Source organism: Micrasema longulum, unplaced genomic scaffold (assembly GCF_059751315.1).
Source record: "Micrasema longulum isolate JH-2025_06_02 unplaced genomic scaffold, ASM5975131v1 h1tg001259l, whole genome shotgun sequence".
NCBI lineage: Eukaryota > Metazoa > Arthropoda > Insecta > Trichoptera > Brachycentridae > Micrasema > Micrasema longulum.
This window is the reverse complement of record NW_028278446.1, coordinates 789,021-807,040: the sequence shown is the minus strand read 5'-3', so window position 1 is coordinate 807,040 and position 18,020 is coordinate 789,021. Positions and strand designations below refer to the sequence as shown.

At 37.1% G+C, this 18,020-nt stretch overlaps 1 protein-coding gene across 1 annotated transcript in view; it reads left to right on the top strand.

The window, feature by feature from the left end:
• Positions 1 to 18,020, top strand: part of dpy (fibrillin-like protein dumpy) — a 338,800-nt gene that overhangs the window by 245,401 nt on the left and 75,379 nt on the right. Inside the window, exons 51-61 of the mRNA XM_088234564.1 lie at positions 680 to 994; positions 2,079 to 2,402; positions 3,177 to 3,515; positions 4,284 to 4,595; positions 6,045 to 6,374; positions 6,481 to 7,425; positions 7,507 to 8,139; positions 8,249 to 8,575; positions 10,891 to 11,205; positions 12,613 to 12,918; positions 14,992 to 15,306. Coding sequence (XP_088090690.1) covers positions 680 to 994; positions 2,079 to 2,402; positions 3,177 to 3,515; positions 4,284 to 4,595; positions 6,045 to 6,374; positions 6,481 to 7,425; positions 7,507 to 8,139; positions 8,249 to 8,575; positions 10,891 to 11,205; positions 12,613 to 12,918; positions 14,992 to 15,306 — 4,461 coding nt within the window. The remainder of the gene's footprint in view (positions 1 to 679; positions 995 to 2,078; positions 2,403 to 3,176; positions 3,516 to 4,283; positions 4,596 to 6,044; positions 6,375 to 6,480; positions 7,426 to 7,506; positions 8,140 to 8,248; positions 8,576 to 10,890; positions 11,206 to 12,612; positions 12,919 to 14,991; positions 15,307 to 18,020) is intronic.

The window sequence follows — 18,020 nt, the reverse complement described above, 5'->3', positions numbered from 1 at the left end:
TGTCTTGAGTTAACAATACGACAAAGACGGGTCATTGGAGAATTGAGGCCATAGTTTGTTCTATGCTGATCGATGAACAGTACTTTATTGTTTCTCAACCCACGTCTCGGAATATTGAATTTTACTTGTCCCAGTAATGATGGAACATTGATTAAACGATAACATATATATGGAATCAATAGGGCCTTGACAAAGTCAGCAAATAAACAAGTTTACAGATTACTTATTTACAAATCAACATCGCCAATCCCTTTTCCGCATCCAGTGGTGCATAGGACATTGCATTGGTATACCGAATGCAGGGCGTTTTGATCATCTGTTACATGAGGTTATCAGTTCTACGCTTCAGGTGCCAGTCCAGGAATAGTCTAATATTGCCGTTTAAACAACCTTTAAAATCAATTACTCACGTTCACCCTGCGAGGAATCGAACCCAGGACCTCACTTATCTTCATTCGATTTCCTTATTCAAGATTTTCACCTGAGAGGAGCCATCAAGTTGAAAACACTCTCTCGCAGACATAGAGCAAACAACGATTTACAAATAATTCAATTTATTTATTTTTAAATTAGAAAACGTCAAACGTCATCAAATTTTTAAGACTATTTACATACCTTTTTAAAAAAAATATATCCCATTTAGTCAAATTATTTTCATAAACCTTTGTTTTTTCTACAGTACGTGATGTCCCTCCAGAAGATCCATGTCAGCCGTCTCCGTGCGGTCCCAACAGTTTGTGCAAGCCACTCAACGGTCATAGTGTCTGCACGTGCCAACCAGGTTTCATCGGTACACCTCCGACGTGCAGACCGGAATGCATCGTCAGCTCAGAATGCCCTCAGAATAAGGCTTGCATCAAACAGAAGTGCGCAGACCCTTGCGTCGGAACCTGCGGAATCAACGCTAGATGTCAGGCGGTTAACCATAACCCCATATGCAGCTGTTCTCCAGGATTCACCGGCGATCCGTTCGTGAGATGCATCAAGGAAGAATGTATGTTTACAATATTAATACGTGTATTTTAATATATCGTCGTTGCGCTGGCAATATCTGTTAGGTACACACATTAAATTTGACACAGATATCAGTGACAGTACTACCAATCTAAAACAAAAAGGTTTGCCAGAATCGAAGAGCCCGCGTGTTTTAAATAAAAAAATTCTCTTTAAAAATATCACAGTAGTACAACTTTTTATTTGTGGGATACTGGATTCATATATAGGTTTTCAATCAATGAGAAACTTCGGGGGTTTTCCAATTTTTTTTATTTGTTAATAGAATATCAAACTAAACCAATTTTTTTTAAAAGTGTAACGTATAGTTTTGTGATGTCACAAGTTCTTTTCGGTGAATTTTCCTGGTTTGTGAATTGGCTTCCCGGTAAGCAGAAATCTATCACATCACTCTTATCATTAGTTGATTTCGGATAACAATTGACGTCGCTCGAAGTATTTCATTTTTATGATTTTTTCCATACATTTTCGAGAAACTTCGCGGTACAAATAAATGCTCTAATTTTTACTGCGCTTAAGAAAACATTATTTATATCCAATATTCCATAGCGCTGAACTTCCTTTTTCAAAATGTCGCAGAAAAAAACTCACAAAATAATACACTTTAAATTTTTGAAAACTAGCTCCTTGAACAGACAAAAACAACCGTCGCATTTTGACTGGGTTTTTGCCAGTTGTGACTCCGTATGTTCTTCCTTCTATTTATAATACAAGGAGCCACATTTTGATATTGAATGAGCTCATTCAGCAAAAAAAATTGCATTAATATCTTTAAAATCGAAAAAATGCACGTAAATGTTGAATAAATCACAGAAACCTCATGTAAAGTGTTTTTATTGTGAATTTTTTCTTGACTGCTGACAAACCGTCACAAAATTTTGCATTTATGTTTTACTATAAAAAGCGTATGTTTTTCTTCCCCGTTTGTTACGACCACAAGATTCATTTGCCATTATATTTTTCATTATATTTTTGTCTTAATTTATTGTGTTTTTATAGAGCCTTGTCAGCATATTGATTTATTTATTTATGTGTAACGAAATCATGTTAACCTTCATTTTCAGTACCCCTTCCACCGAAAGATGCTGGAAACCCTTGCGTACCATCTCCTTGTGGACCAAACTCCGAATGTAAAGTCATCGGAACCCAAGCGGCCTGTACGTGCCTACCCAACTACGTAGGCCGAGTACCAAACTGCCGACCGGAATGCACCTCAGACTCCGAGTGTCCAGGAAACCTAGCCTGCCTGCAGCAACGCTGCAAGGATCCGTGTCCGGGAGCTTGTGGACAGAACGCTGTGTGCACTACCGTCAACCATAATGCCGTTTGCTCGTGCCTGCAGGGTTACACTGGAGACGCTTCATTCCAATGCAACCTAATACCTATGAGTGAGTATTGTATTGTATGATTTATATATTTATCTCTCTCTCTCTCTCTCTCTCAGCTTTGGCCTCCTGCAACTTTCGCCTCAAACTCTGTCTGTCCTTAGCCGCCATCTTGCAATTTACCCCCTGGAGAAGCTGCGCTGCATCCTTTCTCACTTTATCCTATTTCAACCTGGGTCTTCCCGAAAATCTCCAGGCATTTACTGCTCATGTCCAGGCCATCTTAATCTAAACAGTTTCATATGTGTCGACATGCTTGGAGCCTGGTATATCATCAGAGATACTGCAAAATATTTTTTTGCCGGGGCATCCTAAAAAGCGTTCTGTCAATATAGTACTTACCATTTTAATAAACCGAAAATGCTGCCAGAGTATCAGAAAATCTATCATTATTTATAGTAAAAATAACAATAATTTAGTCCCAATAATGAAATTATTGCAGTAAAATATTTTCGTAAAAAAAAACATAAGACCAAGTGCACCACTGATTATCTTCCCGCACTGGTCCACAAATACTTGCAATACTTTCCTTCCAAAGGTGTCCAGCATCTCAGCCATCTTCCTTGTGAGTGTGTACACCCACACTCATGCCAATACAGCCCGTACAATTGTTTTATGTGTAAAGTAATTTTGATTTTCCTGCGTAAACTATGTAATTTGAACAAATATCTAGACACATACTAAAAATATTACTTGGCCAGTAATTCTTCATAACTGACTTGTGATATTTGTAACTTGCCAATAGTGCGGATCAGGTTAAAAAAATGTATTTTGTAGGTACCGAGCGCGCCCCCCCGCCGAGCTCCCCCTGCGTGCCCTCCCCGTGCGGGCCCAACGCAGAGTGCCGCGAGCAGAGCGGCGCCGCGGCGTGCCGCTGCCTGGCCGACTACCAGGGCGACCCGTACGATCGCACGCGCGGCTGCCGCCGGGAGTGCGAGGTCAGCGCGGACTGCGCGCTCGTGCTAGCCTGCGCGGCCGGCCGCTGCGTGGATCCCTGCCCAGGCGTGTGCGGCACCTTCGCCGAGTGCTCCGTGAACGACCACGTGCCCACGTGCACGTGCCTGCGGGGCTACACCGGCGACCCCTTCTCACAGTGTCGACAGATCCCTGTAACAGGTGCGAATACACTAATAATTATTATCAACATTTGAAATTTCTTTCAACAGAAAGAGAAAACATTTTTATGAAGGGAATATGGAAGTCTAGGCATTTGCAGGGCTTATGACCTGTCACTGACCGGTTTAAGTAGCCACTTTACACACTGTAATACTCGCCATTCTGCCTATCTTAATAACTCCAGGGGAGTGGAACCCAGTCTTGCCTATAAACATTTGAATATTGGGACACACGTTTGTTTTTGTATTTTAATGGTTAAAATTTTGTGGTCTATTGATAAATGCCTTTCCCTGCCATGTCTAACTTTTTTTTAATGAAAAAAAATTATTTGGGGTTTTATAATTTACTCAAATATTTCAATTTCGGGGGCCATTTTCAATGAGTTGTTAATAACTCACTATCAGAAAATGGGTATCAAGTTGGGGTAGAATGGGGTTTGAACCTCGAACCTCTGCGACATTAGTCACAAACCACAACTCGATTTGACACTTAGGTCCTGGTTTCAATTTCTAACTAAGTCAACATTGTTAAATATTTATTTAATATGGAGTAAGGAAAATGATTTCTTAAAACTACTTAAATCAAAGTATTATAAAACTCAATTCATAAATACACATAAACTAATACTAAAACAAATATATTTTATAACCATGGTTCTTTTTATTATATATTTGTTTATAACTTTACATCTGTGATTTCTTTTAAATGTATATAAATATAAATCAATAAATATACCAGTCTAAACGACGAATTTGTTTTCAATTTCAGCTTCTCCTCCGGCAAACCTAAATCCTTGCGAACCTTCACCGTGTGGTCCGAACAGTCAATGCAGACAAATCAACAGTCAAGCTGTCTGTTCTTGTTTACAAAACTACATTGGAATGCCTCCAAACTGCCGGCCAGAGTGTGTCGTCAACTCTGAATGTGACCCTTCGAAGGCTTGTATCCGCCAAAAGTGCGATGACCCGTGTCCTAACACATGCGGCCTGCGAGCTCAATGTCATGTTCTGAACCACAACCCAATATGCGCCTGCCCACCCGGCTTATCCGGAGACCCCTTCACACAGTGCTATCCATTGCGTAAGTATTTTTATAAATGTAAAAATTAGCGTTGCAGCACTCGCTTTCCCCAAAAATCTTATTCTTGCAACCTATTATCGACTCCCCTAATATATGCATTAGGTTTGCATATTCTATCGCATTCTAAAGCGACACTCTTCTGATATAGTGTCAGCCACCCGCACTTACCTCATGCCCAGTATAGAATATTCCTCCTGATCCCAAAACTAAAAGAGAAACTGGAAGCTTTTTAAAAGCAGAAAAAATCTACTTCAAGAAATATAAACCTTGTACATAATAAGCAAGGTAAATAACAAATGCAACTCCAATCTAAAACAAAAAAATAAATACCATGCCCCGCGAGACCCCTAAAATTGTCATTTCCTAATTTTGGCCTTTATGAGGCGGATTCCTAGCTCTAGAAATCAAAGTAATCCGGATCGTCTTCTAACCTTTTTGCTCCCCTATTTTCTTGATATTCTTTAGCAAATACACCTACTCAGGGCTCTCCTAGCAAACCAGCTTGCTTTACTTGTTTTTAGTACTAAGCTACGCCTTGGCCCTCACCCCGTATGATTATACCCCGTCATGTTATACTGATCTGCCTCCGCTTACCTAGTCGCTTACCTTGTTTGATTCAACCGGGTACTTTGGCCAGACATATAATTTGATCAAACCAGATCATAGTACTTGATCCCTAGTACTTACTCAGTAAAGTACATCTGCTGGTCTTAGGCTCTTTCACAAACGTCTGAATACGGTGCGAGACATTAGTTACTAGAATAAGATAGGTCATCGGTCTGAAGCACCACGTGGTCCTTCGCCCGCACCAATCGGACCCATAAATCACCCCATGTTGTAAAACAATAACTCCTCCGCCTCTCAATCTGTGAAATCAGTGCTTGTCAACCCGTGCAACCTACGATATTATATTTCTTTAATTTTCTAGTGTTTGCACTGTATGTTATGTGTGAACTATATTAATAAACATATTTGAAACATAACCAGACGTGTTATACCATTCTATTGATTTATCTAAATATTTCAACTTATAATTATTAGTAGTAAATACCTGTGCTAAATAAAATAGAGTGGGTTTCAACCCATGAGTCTATGCCAAAAGATTTTCATAGTTTTATATTCATTGATGGCTGTTGTGCTGTGAAAATAAATAATTTCAATAAGAGCGTTTATTAAACTGTATTGACTTATTTTATTTATATAAAATATTCCGGCTTTGTTTTAATTCTATTAAATAATGCACTCTGTTATTGAAATTCGTATATTGCCATAATCCAGTTAAAACTACTTTGTTGTATCGCTTACACACCTTTTAACTGTTAACCCTTCCTTACATTTTCATCAACCAAGCTATGATATTGTCCAGACCCAAAATACTCCAACAGTATACAGTATTATTAATGATAGTTATCTTATTTGAATACTTATCTAACGATTACTTTATTTTAGTTCCTAAAGTAGACCCAGTGACCGAAAGACCACCATCTTGTGAGCCTTCACCTTGTGGGCCAAACTCGAAATGTCAACTTATCGGTGGAAATCCAGCATGCTCGTGTCTACCTGACTATATTGGATCTCCTCCTAACTGTCGACCCGAGTGTTTCTTGAGCTCCGAGTGCGCCAGTCAGTTGGCATGTATCAATCAGAAGTGCTTGGACCCTTGCCCTGGATCATGTGGAGTGGATGCTAATTGCCATGTATTGAATCATGTTGCAGTATGCACATGCAATGACGGTTTTACTGGAAATCCATTCGTTCAATGCTCCAGAATTCCTCAAAGTAAGATATTGTTTTCCTTTGACCATAATGAATTGATTTAGCATAGTTATTTACTACATAACTTTTATATTGCTGTCTTTAACACGATACTTTTCTTCAATTACAGCTACACCCGCTCCGGTCAAAAATGATCCGTGTAATCCATCGCCATGTGGACCTAATGCGGAGTGTTTCAATGGAGAATGCACTTGCTTACCAGAATATATCGGTAATCCTTACGAATCATGTCGTCCAGAGTGCATAGGAAGTCAAGAATGCAGTAGAGATAAAGCTTGCTTGAGAAATAAGTGTCGGGATCCATGTCCAGGTACATGTGGACAGAGCGCTATATGCGATGTAATCAATCACATTCCAGTTTGCTCATGCCCATCCGATTACACCGGAGACCCATTCTCTCATTGCCGTCCCATTGAAAGACTTCCTGTTCCCAAGACTGACCCGTGTTCACCTTCTCCGTGTGGCCCTAACAGTCAGTGTAGAAACATTAACAATCATGCCACATGTTCCTGCTTAATTGGATTCCAGGGAACACCACCAGCTTGTCGACCTGAATGTATAGTCAGCTCAGAATGCGCCCAAAACAAAGCATGCGTTAATCAAAAGTGTATCGATCCGTGTGTCGGTTCCTGTGGTTATTTAGCAAGATGTGAAGTCATCAACCATAGCCCTATCTGCAGTTGTAACAGTGGTCAGACGGGCGATCCATTCCGCGGATGTTACGATATTCCGTTGGAGGTGGAGCTTGTGGAAAGAAAGGATGTATGTGCTCCTTCACCTTGTGGCCCTAATGCTGTTTGTCGCGAAATCAACGGTAATCCATCCTGCAGCTGTTTGCCAAATTACATTGGCCAACCACCTAACTGCAGACCGGAGTGTCTCATTAATCCAGACTGCCCCAGTACCAAAGCGTGCATTATTAGCAAATGTCAAGATCCATGTCCAGGATCCTGCGGTACCTACGCAGAATGTACTGTTATTTCCCATACACCATCCTGCACATGCCTCGCTGGCTACACTGGAAACGCATTCGTACAATGTGTTCCTGAAGAAGGTTAGTTTTTTTTTAAATAATACATACTGCTTTTAACTTTTATTTGATTTGGCTCTAAATTATTTCTTTTAATTATTACAGATGAAATTTTGAATCCTTGCGAGCCATCACCCTGCGGTCCCAATGCTGTTTGTAACCAAAGAAATGGAGCTGGTGCTTGCGCTTGTATCGAAGATTACCAAGGAAATCCTTACGAGGGATGCAGACCAGAGTGTGTTCTCAGCTCGGACTGTCCAGCTGACAAAGCTTGTATTAGAAACAGATGTCAAGACCCCTGTCCCGGAGTTTGCGGTTCCAATGCAGAGTGCTATGTAACAAACCATCTACCCACATGTACATGTCTCAGAGGGTATATCGGCGAACCGTTTACATCGTGTCGACTCGAACCACCTGTTATAGTAACAGAAGCAACTGTTTTGGACCCGTGCGGTCAGAATACGTGCGGACCTAATAGCCAGTGTAGAAACATCAATGGTTTAGCCGTTTGCTCGTGTCTACCTGATTTCCAAGGCTCGCCACCCAACTGTAGACCAGAGTGCGTGGTGAATGCCGAGTGCCCGTCTAATCAAGCTTGTCATAAGTTCAAGTGCGCTAACCCTTGCCGCGGCACATGCGGCTTAGGAGCTAGGTGCGAAGTTATCAATCACAATCCTATTTGCAGCTGCCCAACCGGCCAAACTGGTGATCCATTTTCGAGATGTTATCCTATACCAGGTAAATATTTTGTAATCGTTTATTAGTTTTCCTTAAAATGGATTATTTTTCAAATTCATCATGCTGAAGATTTGTTTTTGTCGTTATCACATTATCTACCTTTTTTTAGTCGAACAACCCCGTCCTGCTGATATTCCTAGAGATCCATGCTATCCATCGCCGTGTGGATTGTATTCCGAGTGCAGAGACATCGGTGGACAGCCGTCCTGCTCATGTTTGCAAAATTATATCGGTGTTCCTCCAAACTGCCGGCCGGAGTGCGTCGTAAACACAGACTGCCCTGCCGACAAGGCCTGCATCACAGAGAAGTGCAGAGATCCGTGCGCAGGCTCTTGTGGTTTCAATGCGGAGTGCCGTGTGCAGAACCATATTCCCATATGTTTCTGTCCCGCTGGTTTTTCTGGAAATCCATTTGACCAGTGCTCTCCAATTATCGGTGAGTTTTGTTTTATCTTTTATTTATCAGGGTTTACTTTTGCCTTTGGTAAAAAATGTTTTTTCTTAAAAACACTTCAAATTTATAATATGCAAATAGTTTTCTTATCTTGCATTCACCTAGTTGTGTATAATGAACTGCATTGGTTTAACAATTGCTTTGTCTGGATCATAATTACACAAATGTATTCTTCTGTCATTAGCAAAAATACAGTTTTATGACAAAAATCACAAAATTAGTTAAATACAAGAAATTTTGAACTATTTGATTTATGAGTATAAGAAGAAAAATTAGAAATCTCCACCAATAACGGAAAATTAGTTATTGATGCCAAAATAAACTATACATAAAAACCCACCTACCTAAATAATAGCGTAATTCAAAACTGTCTCTAAATCTTGCAAAAACTGATTTAAATTATTGATTTATTTATATACACGGCACGCATGACCTGACATTTTTTAATGTTCAGTTGCAACTTGTTTGTCGAACACCACATAAACAATTTGTCAACATTTTTCTGTAGAGTTAAACAATCATTTACAGTGTTTATTACATTAAAAATCTTTATATCGTCAGCAAACAACAGTACCTCTACTTCATCAAATATGTCTATTACATCATTTACAAAGATAATGAACAGTATTGGACCCAAGTGGGATCCCTGAGGAACACCACTTGTTGCAAAGAAGGAATGAGATTGAATGTCATCAATTTTTACTGTCATTATTCTACCGGTTAGATAACTTATAAACCAATTCAGCATAGGTCCGCTAATACCCAGACTAGATAGTTTATTCACAAGAATTTTTAAACATACCTTATCAAAGGCCTTGCTAGAATCGGTATAGATCGAATCAACCAGTTTTCGTTTTTTAAAAGAATCCGAAATAACATTTTCACATAAAATAAGGTTAGAAAGAGTTTATCTTGAAGACATAAATCCACGTTGATGAGTGGTTACTATTTGGCTAATACAAGAAGATATTTTATTTAAAATAAGTTTTTCAAAAAGTTTTGGAATGGCAGATTGTATGCATATTGGTCTGTAATTTGTGATGTCACTCCTATCTCCACTCTTAAATATGGCAACAATTATACCTGACACCCCAAATTATTGGCATTCTCCATTGAGTTGGTGAAGCATAATTAGAAATCTCACAATTCTTTTTTCAAAGTTTTTAGCAAATATCTCACTAACTTCTTCAATCGAGATTTCTAAGTTTGCCTATAGCAATAAAATAAAAATAATAGCAATAAAAAATATGAAAAAAGATATAATGTTTTTAAAGTTTTATGAGCAATAACAGAGATTTATAAGAAAACCTCGGTATAGATATAACACACACAGGTTTTATGCTTTAGAAATAATTGACATACTGTGTTTTTATTTAAGATTATTTACAATTTTTTTTTAACTCATATAAAGTTGATCAATACTTATGTGTCATATCTTAAAAAGTGATTTTTGCAAATATGTAGCTGCCTTTTTGTGACAGCAGTATTTTATTTTTTTATTTTATTGAAATAAACGGCACTTACTGCCTTTTACATATTAGTTACAAATACAATCAAATATACATACATGTAAGCATAAGTAATACAAAGCATTCAAAACAATATTATTAATTAACAAATTAAGAAAGTCTAAAAAAGAAAAACTATATAAAAGAGCAAAATATTACCAGTTATGGAATTATCGATAAAAAAAAGATAATTTGGTATTAGAAATACTTTGAACCGATTAAAAAAAAAAATAAGAAAAGAATTTCGAATAACATAAAAAAAAAAATATATATATGTATTATTATTTAAAAATAATACTTGGGTAATTAGTATATATTTATGTATAAAAATATATAATGATGTAAAAAAATTATGAAGAGAAATATTTTGTACTTATAAATTAATTCAAGAAAAGAAACGAAAAAAATAAAAAATAAAAAAGAAGTTTAAAACAATTCTTAACAATAGTAACAAATAGTTACCTAGAACTATTACCAATGAAATAAAGAAGAAGAGCCGTTCTATATGTACTAAATTTCATGTGAAATGAGCCACCAACGTCCTGGTACTCATTGCCTAGAGAGTAAAGTCTATTGATGACTGCATTTTTACCATATGATGTCGAAGTATTGTTGCCACAGTACTGGTAGGTTTGCCGTAGATTTGCTGTAGATCATTAATTTTATGGGGCATTCCTACAGCCATATACTCAATAACATATCGAATGTTTAAAAGAAAAACATATGTTTTACAATTACATATGTAGATCTGTATTGTACGTGCACTCAAAATGTTATTATTTGTTACAGCTAAACCACCACCAGTGAAGAATGATCCTTGCAATCCATCTCCCTGTGGACCCAATGCCGCATGTCTGGATGGAATCTGCACTTGCCTACCTCAGTTCTTCGGAGATCCTTACACCTCCTGCAGACCAGAGTGCACCATGAACACCGACTGCTCGCCCAGTAAGGCCTGCATCAACAACAAGTGTGTGGACCCGTGTCCGGGAACGTGTGGACAGGAAGCCGTGTGCAATGTGTACAACCACATTCCTATGTGCACTTGTCCCACTGGAAGCAGTGGCGATCCGTTCGTGTTCTGTAGAAAAATACAAGCCATAGGTAAATGAGATTTGCTATCTATTCAGTCATAATATTAACAGAAATAAAAATGAAATAAGACCCTGTTATACGCTCCACCACTTAAAGCTGTTTTAGTACTAATCGGTGGTTTTCAAATCGTTAATTTATATTGTATTAACGATGTGCTTGTCACAGCCACTCAATTGAGCAATTAGGCTGTTCAACAAATTCCGGAATTCAATTGAATGAACTAAGATAGATCAATGCTCAATGTGTTGGCCGGCTGAAAGCCAGCCCTTTGGAAACAGCCAAAACAAAAGCCGCCGGGTTAGGTTAGGATAGTTGGGTTAAGTTAAATAAAAATAAAAATAAAAATTTTTGCTTAAGTTAAGGTTTAAGTTAAAAAACATTTTTTTTATTAACATTAATTTCAACCTAACCTATCTTAACCTAACCCAACTTTACTTAACAAAATAAATTAAAATATAAACCAATTATTCTTTTGCATTAAAATTACCAAGAAGCCGAGCGATGTTCAGCCCTTTTGTTAAATGTTGCTTTCAACATTTTGGCTAAGCGTCCGTTGGCCATTCGATTGAAGGCCGGCATTTAATGAAAAGCCTTGTCGCCCAATTGAGTGGCTCATTTAACTATTTGGTGTACACATATATTTTATTACTTTGGCCACATATTCCGTTGAAAAAAGTATGCCGTTTAGCGAAAGGGAAGATAGAGGGTAGATTAAGTATGAGACGTAAAAGTGCATTATGGCTCAGGAATCTTTGGTAGTGATTTGGAATACCAGATGCATCAATTCTTATCAGAATAGCCCAGAATCGAGAGGAGTTTCAGGTGATAGTCGCCAACCTCCGATAGGAGCGGTACGAGAAGAAGAAGATGTTATTTTCAAATAAATAAAAAAATGGTGACATTAAAAGAAAAAGAAAAAATCAAGTAAACTTGTAATAATAAAATAAATATAAAACAACTTTGTTTTTTACCCCATATTTTTTTTTTCTCTACTGGCCGGTTTCAAAGATACACAAGCTTCTTTGTAAAGATATACTTAACTAATGAATCTTAGCCTGTTTTAATTTGACAGTGTTTACTAAATATTAAATTGAAACATATGGAGCTAATATGTCGAGTCTTTTTGTCATGTTGTTCTTGTAAATATGAGAGGTGTGAAGTGAGGTGAAAGTGAGGTTCTGAATTCGCAAACCATCTGATAGAAAATAATCATGATTTTAATAAAGACACTAAATGTATTATTTAAAAAGAGTGTTCTCTTTTCTCTTCTCTGTCAGCAATTTTTCATTAAAATTACAGAGATAGATGCTAATTTTTCATAATCATAGTCTCAAATACCGGAAAAAATTACTCACGTTTTATTAAAATTAAGATTGCAGTAATTTTTAGTACATTATTTATTTGTGTTAATTTCAGAGCTGCCCCGCAACCCTTGCAGCCCGTCTCCTTGCGGGCCCAACAGCGAATGCCGCGTGGTAAGCGGAGCAGCCGCATGCTCGTGCGTGGCCGGCATGGTGGGCGCGCCGCCCGCGTGCCGGCCCGAGTGCACCATCAGCGCACAGTGCCCGCTGCAGCAGGCGTGTCTGGGGCAGCGCTGCCAGGACCCCTGCCCGGGCACTTGCGCAAACAACGCCCGCTGCCAGGTGGTCAACCACAACCCCATCTGCAGCTGCGACTCGGGCTTCACCGGAGATCCTTTCCTCAGATGCTTCCCTGTACCACGTGAGTTTTTTTATGTTACCTCGAGATCAGTACTTTAGAGGCATTTCTATACTAGAGCAGTACGAATGCAAGTCAGAATTCTCGCTCGCGTTAATAGAGCAATTTGCTTGTGGAGTATGACTTCTGCACATAATATGGACGTGTTTTTCTGTACATATTGGAAGTTTAGCAGCTATCTGCTTTCTATTCATTAACTTTTCATTTGTAATGTTATTCTTCCTTCTGAAAGACGAATTTCAATTCACAGTCTATATTATTTATTTATTTATTATATATATACGGCCTAAGCCAATTACAACAGTTACATGAAGAAACATAAATGCAAGAAACTGAACAAAAAGAACATAAAACTATTTAGCAAAGACACTTAACGGGCAAAACAATAATTATATACAATATATTCAAAAAAACGAAAGACCTAAAACTTTGAGCTAAACCATGCCAATCCAACTTCATCCCACACTGTTTAGTCGTGAAGAGATCTACAAAAAGCCGGAAGATGTATCCCAAAGAATTCCAAGTCGTGTGATGAATTTACTAATCTACACATTCTGGACATCGGGGCATAAAAACCAAAGTTGCTCTTAGAAGATTTTATAAATAGCAGATTTTGACTTCTGGTGACACGGTTGGGAACATGAAAAGAAATTGATTGCAACAGAGATGGGACATCACTTAAAGCATTAAGTATTTTGAAAATGCATATAAGGTCCATCTCAGTTCTATGTCTCTCCAATGAAGACAGATTAATAGATTGCTCAATTTCAAAATAGGAATAATTACCCCTTTGTAATCCGAGCAACCATGCCACTTTTCTTAGAAAACGGTGTTGGACTGACTCGATATGGTCAATATGAGTCCTGTAGAATGGAGACCAAATACGAGAAGCGTATTCTAGATGGGGTCGAACTAGTAATACAATTTTATTGATAAACCAGCGGACCCGACCGACGTTTTCCTGCCCGAACGTTGGCAAAATACTTTTCATTGATAAGTAGGTACCTAGGTACTTGTTTTTTATTGAATTCCAAAACTAAAAATTATTTATATTGAATTCAAGTAGGTACCTAGGTACTTGTTTATGATTGAATTCCAAAACATAAAATAAATATTTTTTCAAATATGGCATTCTTTTTGCAAACGTCAAACTCCGGTCGTCTCACCAACAAAGGGGTGTACTTATGTAGGAATACGATTTTAAAAAATGTATTGAATTTAATATTATTTGAGTGTTACCAAAAATCTAATAAAAAGAAATAAATGGATAGAAATTATAAGGAATTTAAGGCAAGAATCTGATTGAGATCCACAAAAAAAAAATTGTAAACATTCAAAAACATTTTTTTTTATACACAAAAAAAAAAAACATCTTTTCATTTTTTTGCAAATGCATTCTCCTCGAATGTAACCCTGGTAGATCGATGAATAAAACATTTATGCTCCTAACTTCTTTTTTTAAATATTCTATTGAAGATTTTAATATCTACTAACACGCACAGCGCAAAGATCTATATTTCTCTGAAAACCGCACGTAAATCGGTTAAGCCGTTTAGGAGGAGTACGGTGACATCACACGTACAAAGGAATGATATATTTAAAGATAAATCGCATCCTACTATCTCTGGCTATAATATATATTTTTATTTTTTTGAGTGAGCAGATTAAAGTTGATATTCTTAAATCAATTTTCACCAAAGTTATTTGCTGACGCATTTTAACCTTTTCAAAAACAAATCTTGTCCATTTTTAATCTTATTGAGACTTCATGTTGAGACCAGCTGTTGTGGGAGCTTATTCCAACCATCAGCAACTCTCTCTTCAGTCTCCCTAAGGTATCCATAGGATGCGATTAAAGTCATCCCGGTACCCAGTTATAAAAAAATCACATGTGAAACGACACAGATTTCAATCTGCCTACACGAACAACCGCGACCCTGATGATGAAAAAGAGTTCGAACATACACGGCAACTATACATGGCATAATAAACCAGAAAAAGCTCCATATGCATCTGAACGGCCGTAAAAACCTAAGAATTACTAATTTCATTGAAATCTTTTTGTCTCCATTCCAGCTCCTCCTAAAGACATCGGCGACCCTTGCCAGCCGTCGCCGTGCGGGCCCAACTCGCTGTGCGTCGTGCGCGGCGACGGCCCCGCGTGCTCCTGCCAGCCCGGCTTCGTGTCGCGCCCGCCCGCGTGCCGGCCCGAGTGCACGCTGAGCGCCGAGTGCGCGCCCGGGCTGGCGTGCATAGCCGCGCGCTGCCGCGACCCGTGCCCGGGCGCGTGCGGGCCGGGCGCGCGCTGCGTCGTGGTCAACCACGACGCCGTATGCTCCTGCGAGAGCGGCTACACGGGCGACCCCTTCTCCGGCTGCATGATCGCGCAAGGTAGGACTTTATGTTACATCCGTCGCTGTAATCATCTTCTGTAAATGACGTCTGTGCAGTTGAACTAAATCATTGTATGAAATCTAATGGTTGACGAATTTCTCAAATTGATGCGTTTTTCACCGGACTAGTTTGTTAGACTCGATGGCTACTCTCGGGTGAAAATCTTTGTGGAGAGGATTTATTCCTTTACATTACATTAAATATATTTTGTAAGGTGATTTTACACTGCAATATTTCATTGTTCCTGAAGCGTACGACTCGGTAACCTTACCTTCTGATATGCCGAAATTGGACTACAGATGCAGTGCCCTATGCACCGTCAAAAGTGGATAAGGAAGTGATGTAATAAACACCAATATGTATAATTTTTAAAAAGCCAATAATGCCCTTGCAAGGCGAAACGTCCTCCACACAGTGACAAAATATGTATAGAACAAAAAATGCTTTTTATCAAATAAATGTGTGGAATATTTTTTTGGGTAAAACGATTCGTCATGAAGATCAAACTTCGGCATTTCTTTTGTTTATTATCCAAATTCGTATACTGCTTTATGTCAACTGCATAGAAATCTAACTTTTGGCAAAATTACTGTAAATATTGAATTTGTTTCTTTTTATTACAGCTGATTTTTCATATTTTTAGCAAAGAAGCAACCAAAATTTTCTTTCAACAATAAAATTATTCGATGCAACACAATCAAGTCAAAATAATTACATTATTAAAACGTTTAGTCAAATAATGTATGCGTCGATCACTCGCAATTTCAGTCGCTTGTAATATCAAGTCAATTCAAACACTTTACGTTTAAACTTAAAGTAAAAATCTGTAGACTAATTTAGTCTCAACTTTTGAGTTGAAATAGCACTAGTCTACATAACTAGAATGGAGTTACAACATGGTTGATTTTAATTATTAGTACAATTAGTGAAATTAGATATTTTTTTGTTAGAGTAAAATTATTGTGATATTTTTTTAGGAATCGTGAAAAAATCTATCTTCTGTCTGTTTTCGTTTTTTAAATCGCCTTGGTTTAAAAAAAGTTTGTTTTTCGTAAGATACACCGGGACCTCTTTTTACACGGGGGGTGCGTTCCACACAGTACCGTGTCAAAAAGTATACTAAAAAAAGAACAATGTAAGGTTTCTTTATATAAAAATCATTATGGGATTTTAAAAAATGATTTTTTTTACTATTTATTGTACCTTAATTTTATTAAAAAATGAAACAAGACAAAATACTTCACGTAAACTAAAAAGTCATAACAAAGATTATTAATTTTCGCCTTGCGCATTCCGCTTTGTACCTAATAAGTAAAAAAGCGGTGCGGTTAATTCTGAAAATAAATAGTAGGCGCCTGTATGTAATTATATTACTTTTACGTATTGTTAAACCAACATTTAATGTTTTTTAATATTCATTTCTGTTGGTACTGTGTAAAAAATGGTTCCGATGTACTCTATTTTATGATGTTATTTTTTTGTTGATGTTTTAATGTTTAAATAAACACAAAATAATAATACAGCATTTAAAAAAATAATGTACTTAATTTGTTATTCGTGATCACTTACCCCAGTGTTTTTCAACCTTTTTGAATACGCGGCCCCTTTACGACTTCAAAAAAATTGGCGACCCCTCTTTCTATAGAGACAATATTTATTATTAATCGAGAAATTAAGTGCAGGCAAGATTCGCAGATAAAATTTAATTCGCATAAATTTAATTCGCATAATATTGACGTATTTTCTATGAAGAGAAAAGAATATCCTCAGCTGGTTAGGGAAGCTTTAAAATTATAAAAAGGGCCATTCACCACATTTTACCTAAGTATGTTAACTGACGTTCTATTCAAAATTTTTTTCTAAACAATCTCCAATTATTACAAAATAATTTGATTCTTTACGTCTCATAAATAAAACCACGATCCGGCCAATTGTTAAAAAATAAACTGGCACAGCCTTCTCCCTGAATTTTTTATAAAATTAACATTTGAAGCACTAAATTTGTGATTTTCCATGCTGGATTTTCTCAGTGTGAAATCACTAAAGAAATTATTACATTTTGTAGTGCAGTACTTAAAATCATTGCTTTTTTACTTTTACCTCGCTCACGACCGCGACTCCCCGAGCAAGACCCACAGGTTGAAAAACACTGATGTATCTGATGTAATTTGTCATTATTATCAATACGTAATAATATTAATATTTATTTATCTTAAATGCTTATTATGTTTCTGTTTATTTTAATGCCAAAGTTAGAATTATGACCAATATTTTGACTGCGAATATATCCATAAGGGTAAAACAATATTTTGACTTGATTTTATAAATTAATTCAATAACCAACAATAATCAAACTGTTGCTAAGTGTAATACCAGTAAGGTTCTTATGGATATAGCCGTACTCTTTGTAATCTTTTAAATTTACTATTTTCTAATTTCCTTTCTTTCATTCTTGTGTTTTTTGTTCGGTTGTGGTACTTATTTTACTAAAGCAATTTATCTCGATACAACGCTTTCTGGGCAATGCAAATTATTCAAAAATAATATTTACTTTCACTTATTAAAATATAATATTAGCTTTGACTTCAAACAAGTAATTATGAAATGTGTTAAAATTTATTTTTTTGTAATTGAATAAACCTACAGACAATTAATTTTCTTTAAAAAGTTAACATAAAAATTACAGTTACATAGTTTAAAAAAAAACACCA